General features: G+C 43.4%; 1 protein-coding gene across 4 annotated transcripts in view; it reads right to left on the bottom strand.

Annotated features, from left to right (window-relative positions):
• RBPJ (recombination signal binding protein for immunoglobulin kappa J region) overlaps positions 1-12320 on the bottom strand; it is a 238452-nt gene extending 226132 nt beyond the window's left edge. For all 4 annotated transcript variants that reach the window (XM_060416939.1, XM_042251296.1, XM_042251290.1 and 1 more), the window contains exon 1: positions 12171-12320. Coding sequence is in view for 2 of the 4 variants with exons in the window: in XM_042251290.1 (XP_042107224.1) it covers positions 12171-12202 (32 nt within the window). In the remaining 2 variants the exon portion in view is untranslated. The remainder of the gene's footprint in view (positions 1-12170) is intronic.
• Between the last annotated feature and the right edge of the window lie 2073 nt (positions 12321-14393).

The raw sequence follows: 14393 nt of genomic DNA, 5'->3' as shown, positions 1-14393 counted from the left end.
TATCACTCTTGGAGTGCGTGGAGGACTCAGGATCCCACCAGAACACTGGGCTTCTTTTGTTCCTTGCAGTGTCTCCCGAAGCTGGACCCAAAGGAGGGCTCCATCCACACTGGTGGGTTTGCGGACCCTGACATCTTTCTTCCGGGGATTTGGGGGGTGGGGCTTGAACATTTAAAAAAGTTCTTCCGGGGATTTGGGGGTGGGGGCTTGAACATTTAAAAAAGGCAACACGTAGTGATCACTTCATTTCCTACCCAGATGCAGCCAGCTCTTGAGTGGAAGAGGACAGCTCTTGAATAGCACCCGTGTGCCTTTCACAACATCTAATGTTGGAAGAGAGTAAAGAAAAAGAACTCTGCCATCATCTACTGGTGGCTGCGCTTGCTTCTTTTGTTTCCCTTTGCTGTCTTTTAAGCGCCAAGAGTGTCTCCTAGGAGCCGTGGGGTGCACCCTGCCTGAGTTCCTTGTGGGTGTTGGCGCTCAAATTAGAGGATGGATTTCGGGGACAGCTGGAACACTTCTTTGCTGCTCCACCCTGCAGGCGGCACGTGAGGCCCAACCACGAGATGTGAGGCAGGCCCCTTTAATCCTACACCAGAGTCTTGGCTTCCCAAACCCGATCCTCCAAAATTTGGACTTATATAACTTATTTGTTTATTTTTAAGCCAGTCCTGTCCAAGTTGAGAACACTTAAGACTCCCTTTTAGAGCAAATTTGGAACCCAACATTATCATTAACTAAATCAGCAAGCAACGTTTCTGTTAAAATACCAAGCGGTGCAGTTCTGAGGACTTTTATCATCATGTTGCCCATGGAATCACATTGTGTGGTGGTTTCTCTGAAAATCATCGTTGGGATTCTCTCTCTCTCCTCCACTCTCTCTCTCCTCTCTCCTTCTGTCTCTCTCTCTCTCTTGTAAACCATGGCCTGAGTTAAGGGAGGTGGCGAGTGGGGGGTTGCTGTCGCTAAGATTTCCTGCTGTGTAGGAATCCCTTTCATTTGGATTTCAACCAGGGACCAGGTCATTCTTGTGTAAGTGACCATTGTGATTCTCCAACTAGGTCAGCTGGTGGGGCCTCTGGAAGCCATAGCCTTTTGTAGAGCATGGTAAAGCAGAAAACATGATAACATATCTTTGGATCAAATTAGATGCTGTTTTATATTAGATTCTAGACTTGAGGGAACAGGTGCCAAAAATCTGATAAAAACATAGGTGAAGCCAAGGATTTACTGTATAGCACAGGGAACTCAACAAGGACTTACTGTATAGTATAGAAAACCTATACTCAGCATCTTGCAATAACCTAAATGGAGAAGAATCTGAAATAGATATATAAATCTCTTTGCTGTATGCCAGAAACTAACACAACATTTTAAATCAACTATACATAGGACACGACTTAGCGACTAAACAACAATACTTCAATAACAGTTAAGAAACAAAGTACGTGGATATGTTCACTGATATGTGGTTTCCATTCGTGACAACACTGGAAACATTCTGAATGTTTAACAAGAGGAGAATAATTAAATTACCTATGACCATTTTCAACGCATCTATTAAGGATTTATCAGAAGTTTTAAAGATCCCTCAGAGAGCCTTTAACAGTGTTGAGAGAAGTGTCTACAATTTGTTAGGTTAAAAAGAGTAGAAATAAAGTCACCTATGAAGTCTGAGATCAATTATATTTATCATATGGACAGAGATCCTTAGACAATACACCACAATTTTAGGACAGGTTATAGCTCTGCATGATGCAATGTTGGGTACTTTTTATTGTTTGTTTAGCCTTTTCAGCATTTTCAAACGTTTCTACAGTGAGCGTTTATTGCTTTGATTGTCAGGAAATAAAATGATTATAAGGTAGTCAACTTCCTGGTGGTAGTGGATTTGGGTCCACATTTTCTTTCAATACCGTATATATATTTTACTTTAACCCTTACTACACTTTATCTGCCACAGCTCCTCCAGTGAGGCTCTGGAGGAAAAACTGAGACTTAGGTGAGGGAGGACTGGGCGATGTTCTGCTACACACAGAGCCACAGCAATTTTCCTTGGGACCGGAGGTTTGTGGGCACTTATGAGCTACATGCGTTCTGTCTGGATTCCTGTCTGCAGATTCATAGAAACTAAGAAAGAAACGAGGCTGAAAGAGCCTTGCATCTGCTGATGGATCTCATCTTCAGATTAAAAAGAGTTCTAGCAGGACAGCCCTTCCCTCTTCTTATCCCCACAGCCCCTGCTCCCCTAAAACAATGTTAGTGGAAGTGAAGACAGATGTTTTCAAGTTGTGGTGAGCCAGCCTGGTTCAAGCAAGGTGACTGGACTCCACACGCTGAGCTTTGTAGGTTGTACGGCCAAGAGACGACTGGTTTATTCCTTGGGCCAGCCAGTTTCTTCAGGCCTGTGGGTTTCCTCCATGTGTTAAATGGATGTAACACAACTCAAAGCTTCTCTTGGAGCTGTGTCCCATGACCTCATCTCCCGCTGCCTATACTCATGGGGTGAAGTGCTCCCTTCAGGTGCTAAAGGGTAGTGTTGAAGGAGGACTTGAGCTGGGACTGAGAACAAGTCTTAGGAGCATTTTTAGGAAAGGAGACGAGTCTTCCAGCTACCAAGCATGGCGATAGTCCAGTTCGTTACATCCACATACTGTTTATTGAGTGACTGTCTTACGTCTTGAACCAGGCATCCAAGAATTCCCCCAGGTTCTTAGAGAAGCCTCAGTTTCCTCCATTAGCATCCCATCCGTCCTTTTCATTAAAGGCTTGGATCCCTATTTGGTGTCGGACAAGGACTGCTCTTGAAATGGATGAGTCTGGGTTGAAATCTCACCTCTGTCACCTGCAAGTCCTGTGGCTTCAGGCAAGTTACTTAATCTCTCAAAGGCTTATCTTCCCCACATTTAAAGTAAGAATAATAATGCCAGCCTCATGCATTTTTCATTTACTTACTTGCTGATTTAGTTTTGGCTGTGCTGGGTCTTCACTGTCCCTACTTGCGGTACGAGGGCTTCTCACTGCTGTGACTTCTCTTGTTGCCGAGCACAGGCTCTAGGCTGTGGGTTTCAGTAGTTGCAGTAGTGGCTTCATTGCTCCGAGGCACGTGGAATCTTCTGCGAGCAGGGATTGAACCTGTGTCCCCCACATCGGCAGGCTGACTTAACCACTGGACCACCAAGAAAGTCCCTGAGGTTGTTTTAGAGCGGGGTTGCTAAGTTTTGCAAATAAAATTATAGACATCCAGTTAAACTGGAATGTCAGATGAACGAAAATACTATTTTAGTATTAGTATATCCTAAATATTGCACAGGATATTCTTATTACTAAAAAAATCATTTGTTTCTTATTTGACGTTCCAACTTACCTGAGTGTTCTGCGTTTTGCCTAACAATCCTATTCCTGTGGCTGAAATAAAGGGATTTATCTGAAAGCCTCTGCGCATGCCTCAGTGAATACTCTTTCCTCTGTACCTTTCTCTCCCAGGGAGGGCCCTGTGATTATGCTTCCCTTTTCCATGATAGGAGACATAAAGACTGTGACCAGGTTGGTGGAAAGAAGGTGACCGTGATCAGTTAGATGCGGACATCTCCATGGGAGGAGTGAGAGAGGAGAGAGGACACGCAGGCTGGTATGAACTACCTGTTGTCATTTCGTTGTTCAGTTGTGTCTGACTCTTTGCAACCCCATGGACTGCAGCACACCAGGCTTCCCTGTCCTTCACCGTCTCCCGGAGTTTGCTCACATTCGTGAGCTGAGCCTCTGGCAAATAGTGTCCCTTGGTTGTGTGTGCCTTGAGACGCTCCACCTGTTCTCTGCAAGGCTGTCAATGGAGGTGACACATGGGGTGATGAGGCACCCAGACGGAGAAGCTGACCCCAGGGAAACCCCAGCTAGCCATGACCATTCATAGGCTTCAAAGGCCAACTGCTGTGTTAGACAGAGGGACTTTCCTGGAGGTGATTTTTACAAAGAAGGGGTAAAGGGGACTGGGTGCCCCAGAGGCCTTACTGAGATTCTGGGGAAATCCGGGGTGCAAGCTGACGCCGCCTGTCCTTCTGCTCCTTTCTATGGGTCTTCCCCAAGCCCCCCCCACCCCAAACTTGAGTCCCCTCTGACTTCAGGCCCTCGGCTCGTGGGGTGCAGATGGACAGGTGGCAGGGCACCCTCTGGTCTTCGTGTGCATCACAGGCTGCTGCAGGGCCCCCAGAACCTCAGGGGGTCATTGTCCTATTCTGACCATCCAATTCCGGGTAAGGAACTCAGCTGTCGTCGGCTTCAGGGAATTTTTCCACCAGGATTGAAATCGGGGCCAAGAAAGTGGGGGCATGCAGAAGGCATTCTTTCTCCTATTCAGATGTGCTTTCTCTTTAGTTGGGACATTAGAAAATGCTGTTTTCACCCAGAGTCCTAGATGAAAGTGTTGAATTTCATTACAGTGAGAAAACACAGGAAGAGAGGTCCTCATTTCTGCCGTTTCCACCCTCATCCCTCCTTTTAAAATTTAGACATTTTAATATGTATTATTTAAAGTTAACAAAATTAAATTAATTCAAGCCATGCTCAGTCGGGGTGGGGGTGGGAGAAAAAGAAAAAATTTAAGGGAAACCTCTGTTTCTAGTCTCTACTTCAGTATCACAGTCATCTTGTTACTTTTATTTTGGAAGAGAAGAAGTAATATTTGACTCTTACTTTCTAAATAGTTTTCCTTTCATTTAATATACTTTCTAAAATTTTTATTCATTCTAAGGAAAACAATCTTAAATTTTTTAAATTTTATTTTAATTTTTTATCAAAGTACAGTTGATTTACAATGTTGTCCCAGTCTCTGCTGAATGGCAAAGTGACTCAATCATGCATTCTTTTAAAAATATTCTTTTCCATTATGGTTTATCCCAGGAGATTGAATATAGTTCCCTGTGCTACACTGTAGGACCTTATGTTTATTTATTCTGAATGTAATAGTTTGCATATACCAACCCCAAAGTGTGTTAGTTGCTCAGTCGTGTCCGACTCTTTGCTCCTCTGTCCATGGGATTTTCCAGGCAAGGATCCTGGAGTGGGTTGCCATTTCCTTCTCCAACCAACCCCAAATTCCTCCCCAAATTCCAGTCTACCCCTCTCCTTCCCCCTCATGGCAATCACAAGTCTGTTCTCTATATCTGTGAGTACGTTAAAGAATATCTTTAAAATGTAGCATTTGATATATATATTTCCTCCCTATCATGTGACTATAAACATATGCTATTAAAAATTTAATATGCTCATCTGTGTATCGTTTAAAACTCTTTCAGGAACACAGTTCTTAAACAACTTCATGAAGTTATTTGAAGTCAGAAGTTCCTGTCTATCATCTGGGTAACAATAGGCAGATTTCGTGAAAGGTTTACTCCATTCTGGAACATGGACTTTCTAGGTATTTAGTCCTCCCAGGAACACTAGGGTATTTTTTTTGTTTGCCCCATTTTACAGATAAGAAAACTGAGTCTAAGAGAGGCAAAGTCAAGGTCATAGCACTGGTAAATGGAAGTCAGATTCAAATCAAAGCAGTTTGAGTAGAGTCCGTGCAATCACCTCTCTCTCTAACCTCTTAGGAAAACAAACAAACCCAACAGGTATTGATACCACCACTTGGCAGGAAAACAGCAGGCAATAGTTCTGTTGAAAGAGTTCATTCAGAACGAAAGGATAAGAGTGTCCTTCCCGTAACTTTTAATGCATTGCATGCAGTTTCCAACTTGCAGAGGTTGGATTCTAAACATTGATTTAAAAGCGGTTTCAGCATTCCCTTGCTCTGTGCTCCAAGGCACTTTGTACACACCTCTCCTGTTACACTCAGCATCTTGTCCCTTGGGAGCTTACAGTTCTCTCCCTGACAGGGCGCCCAGCTGCTCAAAGCCAGGGGCCTGGCCTTGTATTTCCTTTGGTATTCTCAGCACCCAGCACAGCGCCCAGCCCTCGGAGACCCAAAGTGTACACGTATTGTATTAAATTGCAAGTCATTTGTTTGGAACTCAGCACACATTTCCCAAAAGAAATGCATTACAAACAGGAGTGGAAGGGTTATGTTTCCAACCATCCCACAAGAGTTTATTTAACCTTTCTCTCGTCTAAGTACTAAGTTATCTGGAGCTGTGGGTGGGGTGAGAGGTGGGGTGGTAGAGACAGGGAGATAGAAGTCTTCCTCCCCTTTCCTAGGTCAGACCTAGATGAAATGTCACGTGGATTGGAGTTCATCTTTGACTCCCTCCAATCTGCTTTTCTATCTCTCCCATCTATCGGTCATTTCTGTCTCCAGGATTTCTACTCAGTATCCAGCTGTGGTCCCTTGCCCAGGTCTTCCCTTTTCTTCCCCAAATAACCTACTTGACCCCCTTTACCAGTCAAAATTCCTGTTTCCTGAATGCAAGTGAGCATGGTTGTTGTCCAGGAGGAAATTCACAGATTAGCAAGAATTAATTCAATTATTGCTAGTCTATAGGCCCTAACATCCCTCCACTGCCACCTCACCCTCACGTGCCACCAGTGCTAAGCACGTGGCTGTTTATACCACAGTAGTTAAGATTATAGGATTTAGAGACAGATTTGAATACTGGTTCTACCTCAAAGTTATATGGGCTAGGGAAAGTAAGTTCTTGACACCTCAGTTGTTGCATCTGTAAAATGAGAATAACTATAGTTATATTTTTTTCTTTTGTCTGCACCATGTGGCTTGCAGGATCTTAGTTCCCAGACTAGGGATTGAACCCCCACCCTCCATAGTGAAAGTACTGAGTTCTAACCACTGGACTGCCAGGGAATTCCTGAGAGCTATTAATAATAGTCTTTTTAAATTTTAAATTAATTAATTTTTTAATTGAAGGATAATTGCTTTATAGAGTTGTGTTGGTTTCTGCCAAATACCAACATGAATCATCCATAGGTATTCATATTTCCCCTCCCTTTTGAAGCTCCCTCCCACCTCCCGCCCCATCCTACCTCCTCTAGGTTGTTACAGAGCCCTGGTTTGAGTTCTCTGAGTCGTACAGCAAATTCCCATTGGCTATCTATTTTACACACGTTAATAGAAGAGAGCTACAAATAATCCTTTAAAAACATTTAGTGTTATATCACTTATCAGGCACAGTGCTGAGGACTTTTAGTTCACTGATTGACTTTATCTTCCCAACAATCCCGTGAGGTAGATACTTGATTATTAACTGTTATAAAGGAGAGTGACTCTTGAAAGAGATATCTAGTGGTGAATTAATTATTATTTATTCTCTACCTTCCTTTCTTCCCAAAATATTTTAAGACAACATGCTACATTGATAACATTTCTGGCAGCATGGATGGGAGAAGACCTTCCTGGGAGGAGATTTTTCAGGGCAAAGGGAGCAGGGACTGCTGTCAGATCATCCATGGCTGAAAATGTGTCCTGAGAGTCCATTCCATTATGTAGTTCCTGTTTCCACAACTTCTTCCCTTCTTCTGCCTCTGAATGTGCCGAATCTGCAAGTGGTCCAAGTTTTTTCTCTAGCCCCTTTCTTTCTTTTTTAATTTTTTTACACAGCCAGTGACAGCTGCAAGGTGGTGGGGGCCGGGGGGATGGCAGCAGCTGTTTGTATGTATGGGATCTCTGTAGTCTTTCTTTGTGAGTCAGGGGCTGTCTGTATATCACCCGCTACCACCTGGCAAGACATTTTGTTCCATGTATGTTGTTTAAATGTTTCCTGGATGATATCATAAATGCAGAAGGAGGGGGGACCTTCAGATATGGATTTCCAGTCCTTCACTTCCCGACACAGGAACATCCTAGGGCGATTTTCTCCTCTAGCTCAGCAGACAGCTTGCAATTTGCTCCCTGGTCCTTCCCATTTACAAGATGCGGAGATTTTAATGCCAGTGGGGCAGGCATCTGAACAGAAGCCACAGTGTAGTCCTGGAGAACACCGAGCAGAAGCCGAAGGCAGAAGCAGGTGGCAGGCTCGCCCCACGTCCCCGCACTGGGGTCCTGGTGACTGAGTACCTTCCCTTCTCTGGGTCTTAGTTTCCTCTTCAGTCAAGCAAGCGGGATGAGCTGAACTCTCTCTGGTCTCTTGTGCTTTCAGACTCTTTGATTCTTTGATAAACTACCCAGGACAGAGGGCTGATCATCCTTGGTAATCCTGCCCTTGGGGTGGACAGTCTGTTGCGACCCATGTAAGCCTGTTCAAATGTTTCCTCATCCTTAAAATTAAGCAATTTCCCCTTACGTTAACCAAACATTTCTTGTAATTTGATTGTAATTTGGGTTTTTTGTGTGTGTGTGTGTGTTTTTTTTTTTAGTTGTCATTGTTATCAGGACTTCTAAAAATATAGGAAGAATTCTACCCTGTATTCCTATTAGGGTGATAGCTTTGTTTTACATATACTGACACATTTGTTCTAACCTAGATGATTAGTTTTCAAAGACTTAATAGCAATGGGATTCTATTTTTATATGACATTTGTATTTAAAAAGCTGGGTTTCCCTTGTAGCTCAGATGGCAAAGAATCTGCTTCTGCAAAGCAGGAGACCTGGGTTTGATCCTTGTGTCGGTCGGGAAGATCCCCTGGAGAAGGGAATGGCAACCCACTCCAGTATTCTTGCCTACAGAATTCCATGGACAGACCATGGGATCACGAAAAGTGGACACGAGTGAGTAACTAACACACATGTTTAAAACCTATTTCACATATGTAATTTCATTTGAACCTCAAACTAAAAGTAAGAAGAGAAATTGTAGTCATTTTTATAAGTGAAGAGTTTCAGGATAAATAAATACAAATTCCTTGAATAATATTTCATCTTACAGTTACTAAGTGAAAGAGTCAGGATCCAAACCCAGGTCTTTACTCGGAGTCTAGTGCTCAGGCAATGAGAACTCATATTAATTTACAGCAGCACCACCAGCTAGCTCCCCTTGCTTGAGTTTCTGCTGTGTCCTGGGTACCCTACTGTGTGCGTGCATGCATGTTCTTTTGCTTCGTTTGTGTCGGACTCTTTGCGACCCCATGGATTGTAGCTCACCAGGCCCCTCTGTCCATGGGGATTCTCCAGGCAAGAACACTGGAGTGTGTTGCCATGCCCTCCTCCAGGGGATCTTCCCGACCCAGGGATTGAACCCGTGTTACTTGTGTCTCCTGCGTTGGCAAGCAGGTTCTTTACCACTAGTGCCACCTGGGATGCCCAGGTGCTCTGCTTCCATCTCAAATCCTGGAGACAACTGTGCAATAGAAGTATTATCACACTCAGTTGAGAGAAGAAATAATTGAAGTTAGGAGAAATCAAGCTTGCTAATGTGCGCTGAAAGCAAAATTCAAATACAAGCCCAGTCTTTTGACAGTGCCTCCTTTCACTTAAATATGCATCGCCTCTTGAGAGTCCCTTGGACTGCAAGGAGATCCAACTAGTCAATTCTAAAGGAGATCAGCCCTGGGATTTCTTTTGGAAGGAATGATGCTGAAGCTGAAACTCCAGTACTTTGGCCACCTCATGCGAAGAGTTGACTCATTGGAAAAGACTCTGATGCTGGGAGGGATTGGGGGCAGGAGGAGAAGGGGACGGCCGAGGATGAGATGGCTGGATGGCATCACTGACTCGATGGATGTGAGTCTGAGTGAACTCCGGGAGTTGGTGATGGACAGGGAGGCCTGGCATGCTGCAATTCATGGGGTCACAAAGAGTCTGACACAGCTGAGCAACTGAACTGAACTGAAAAGGAGGTCTAATATAGTTTAAGTTTCAGAATTTTTTTTTAGGCTACATGAATTATGGTTCCATTACAGTTAACAGAAATGACCAATTGTTTGAATCCCATTCAGCCAACTGGAATTTGTCAGTTGCCCTTAATTTCTCCTGTAATACAGCAGTCTGTGTCTTGGTCTTTCTTTTCTAGATTTTCTCTTATTTATTTCAAACAATATTTTTATTACTTTCTTTCCTGCATTCTCTTAAAATATCTCTTTTTAAGAGACTGGCATTTAAAGTGAGCATGGCATTCTTAGTTAGAACTCGGATGATGACCAGTAGAAGAATGAGACTTGAGCTTCTTCCTCTTTCCCCGCCTCTTTCCGGTTTATATGTCCCAAGATCATTTTAAGTTTATTTGTAATCTGTTTTCCTGACAGTTTCACCTGATCCTTGCCCATTCTATATCTGCATAATTCATTGCCTATTCCTAAACACTCCAACTTCTTTTATGAAATGGGGATAATGTGTACAGTGTGAGGAATAGAGTCAATAATTATGTAATATCCTGTATGGTGACAGATGGTAACTAGATTTATTAGGGCGATCATTTTGAACTGTTTAAAAGTATTGAATTACTATGTTATATAACAGGAACTAACATAATGCTGTTGGTCAGTTATGTTTCAAAAACAAACTCATAGAAAAAGAGATCAGATTTGTGGTTGGGGAAGGGGATGGACTGAAGACAATTAAGAGGTACAAACTTCCAGTTAGAAGATAAATGATAAGCACTAGGGATGTCATGGACAATATGATAAATATAATTTACACTGCTGTATGTGATGTATCAAAGGTGTTAATTGTTCTCATCACTAGGAAAAAAATTTTTTTATATTTCTTTAACATTGCATCTAAATGAAATGATGGATGTTCACTAAACTGTTTGTGGTCATCATTTTATGATATGTAAGTCAAATCATTATTCTGTACACTGTAAACTCGCACAGGGCTGTATGTCAATTGTAGTATATAGTGATTCCTGTCTTATTCACACTTCATAGATTTGGTGATGTTCAGTCAAACAGTGTGTAGGGAAAGCACTTGGGAAAGTATAAAGAACCGTGGGCATGGAGAATTATAGTATATTTTACTTTTGAAAAACTGAATCTATAGAAATGGAGCTAAATGGATTGTTCAGGGAAGTGAAGATTTGAATGTTCTGGATTTATTAGTTATATGTTGTATATAATAATTATATAAAATAATTTAATATGTCACTAAATCATTTTAAAAGAAAGGGTTTGTGTGCATTATTTAGAGAACTGTCCTTTTCTGATCATAGGCTGATATGTAGAGGTTATTCAAACAGAAGATTGATGCCTTCTTACCTCCTGGCTTTTCCAAGGTTTTCTGCCTGTAGTCTCTGAGCTACTCTCCTACAAGCCCCACACCTGGTATTGTTATGCACCTGTGTTAGCTTTCCTTTAAAGTCCCCACGTTTCCTGATATTAAGGAAACCTTTTAAAATGTTAACTCTTTTCATGTAGTTCCACAATAATAATGAATTTCTGGCATCCATTGACTGAGAAAATACTCAGTGCTGGTAGGACATTACAAACCCAGAAAACCCTTCAAATGGATTTGTATTTAATCGATTACAACTGCATCCAAATGCTTTTGAAAACTAGACATATCTAAGACATTATTCCACCAGGCATGCATATGAACACTCAGCAGATATTTGTCACATAAAGACTTGGATAAGAAGAGGATAAAAATGTGCAGGTAATGCTTGTGTTGTCTGCGGATTTGTGACCCTTTTGTTATAACTCCATCCCCAATCCCTGCCCTGGGGCCCAGAGCTCAGAAACTCCTCACCCAGTATACAGTAGGCACTCAGTTGTCTCAACTAGATTGTAATTTTGAGGATAGCAAGGAAATTGTAGGCCCTTCTGTATCTCCAACAGAACCCAACATTGTACTGAGAGAAAGCTGCCCACTTTCAAATAAACCAGGAACTCGATTAGCATCTGCTACCAACAGAGGTATTTCTGGAGGACTTTATTAAAAGGAAGCTTCTAAAATTTAAACCACCTAGAAAGAATAGGTCTTTGATTCCAGAAAACTTGTGTTTCTCTGCTAGGGTAAGTGAAAGTAAGTATGGAGTTAGAAAAGCTTGAGAAGAGGGGGCAGGGCCTATGAAGCAGAGCTGCTTGCTCAAAGGCAGGGAGAACATAGAAACCTCATCCTCTGAAGCTAGGCTCAGCCTCTGCTAAGTAATCTCAGGCCGCATCAGAGAGGAGGTGACCAGAACACTCCTGGTGGTGACTGAAGTGGCAGACGAGAGGGTTAGTTCACTATGTCTTGAAGTGGCTGTGGCAAAAGCAATTTATGGATCCATAAATCACAAGCTAAAGCATAGTAAATGTTTTCATGGGCAATGTGACATCGAGAATTCATGAGAGGATTCACTTACCTCGACAGTGCTGGATAGAGCAGTCCGATCATGTTGAAGAGAAACTCTTAACACAGATTCTTCTTGGAGGCTCAAGTGACGTGAAAGGCTTCAGAGAGAGCCTCGGGCACCCTGACTCTGGTGCCCACTTCACCTTGCAGCAAAGGAAGTGAAAGTGTCAGAATGAAGAGAAGAAAGTCAACATTCTGTCTAAGGGGAAAAATGCAGACACAGGCTTTTTTCTTTTTATGGGGTGGAGGGTTCGGAAGTTCTCTGGTTGAAGAGGAATCTGTAAAGGGAAACAAGAAATAATCTTTCCTAGTTCTTGTTTTTCCTGGGTTTATCCTGAAATCTGAGGCATGGTTTTTATATATAAATATAAGCTGCAAAACAAATTGCCAATGGGATAGGGGAGAGAAATGATGTTACAGCTGCTTTAGGTTAATTTGATTTTCTTTCATGTTTCACAGCTGCCTTGATATTCCTGACCTCAGTGATTTCTGTTGAATTGAAATTGGGTAAAATGGATTCCCCCAGTCCTAGACAGAGCCTTAACCATAGAATTGTAAGGAAAATAGCACAGAATTGTAAAACATAATTGACGTTGAACTTGTGGCTTACTGAAGAAAAGGAATGAGTGAATTAACAGTGTGATCTTGGTGAAGAGCATTCTCTGGCCCTTTCTAACTCCTCTTAAGTAACATCACACAGACCATGGACCAGCTGACCTTGCGACCAAGGTGACCAAGTGACCAGCTTGTCCCAGGCTTTGTCAGTTTTCGCATGGAAAGTCCCGCATCCTGGCAAACCCCTGATACGGGTATACTGGGACGGTGGTTACCCTGGGCCTCTGTGACCCTTGCTGTGTTCCAGGGCACATTAATGATCAACCCCTAGGGCCTTGAGCTGCCCTGTCCTGCATATCTCACTCCAACTTATCCACTGGGAGTTGTGGTGTGTCGCAGATAATAATGATCATTTTTGCCAATTTATCTTTCCTGATCACCTCCTTCCTTATTGGTGGAGCCCTGATTTTATCCTTTTGTTCACCTACTGAGTGGCTGCGTGACCATAATCCCAGTTCATCAAGATGGGGGCGGGGGTGGATCTTGATTAATCTAAGCCAAGCATGCAATTTTAGTCTCCTCATCAGAGACTGAGTTAGCAGGGGACCGTGTTATGCACTGGTGTGGTATTACCAGTTGTTAAAACTTTGAAATGCTTTGCAGTGGTTGGTACAGACATGTTGCCCAAGTACCCTGCCTCCTGCCCCAGGATTCCTGAGATAAACTTCCCTGTTTCAGCTACTGAAGGGTTAATGTCTAGCAATACCATAGGTTTCCCTGGTGACTCAGTTGGTAAAGAATCCACCTGCAATGCAGGAGAGCCTTGGGTTAGGAAAATCCCTAGGAGGAGGAAATGGCAACCCACTCCAGTATTCTTGCCTGGAGAATCCCATGGACAGAGGAGCCTGGTGGGCTAGAGTCCGTGGGGTTGCAAAGAGCGGACACAACCGAGTGACTAAGCCACCACACCAACACCATGGGGGCTTCCTGGACCCTAGCTCTAGGTCTCCTGCTTGGTTGGTTCATTGCCCTTTCCTTCATGTGTTATTATTTATTTTGTAGAATATCTTGCCTGTGAAGTGAAGCGAAGTGAAAGTCGCTCAGTCGTCTCCAACTCTTTGTGACCCCGTGGACTGCGTAGTTCATGGAGTTCTCCAGGCCAGAATACTGGAGTGGATAGCCTTTCTCTTCTCCAGGGGATCTTCCCAACCCAGGGACAGAACCCAGGTCTCCTGCATTGCAGGCAGATTCTTTACCAGCTGAGCCACAAGGGAAGCCCAAGAATACTGGAGTGGGTAGCCTATCCCTTCTCAAGCGGATCTTCCTGACCCAGGAATTGAACCGGGGTCTCCTCCATTGCAGGCGGATTCTTTACCAACTGAGCTATGAGGGAAGCCCCATCTTGCCTGTATGTGAGCTACTTCTGGGGACAAGTGTCAACACTAAGAACTTTACCACCTTTTTTTTTCTGACTGTGCCACACAGCGTGTGGTATCTTTGTTCCCCAACCAGGGACTGAACGCGTGTCACCTCCATTAGAAGTGCAGAGTCTGAACCACTGGACCGCCAGGAAAGTCCCCCCACTTTCCTAAGTGGCCCCAGGGGCTGTCACCAGGGTCCAGGGTCCAGGTTCATTCGTCACGGTGTGGTCTCAGTGCGGATGTCCACGGCAGCAGGT

Source organism: Ovis aries, chromosome 6, assembly GCF_016772045.2.
Source record: "Ovis aries strain OAR_USU_Benz2616 breed Rambouillet chromosome 6, ARS-UI_Ramb_v3.0, whole genome shotgun sequence".
Lineage (NCBI taxonomy): Eukaryota > Metazoa > Chordata > Mammalia > Artiodactyla > Bovidae > Ovis > Ovis aries.
This window is presented reverse-complemented; position numbering and strand designations above follow the sequence as displayed.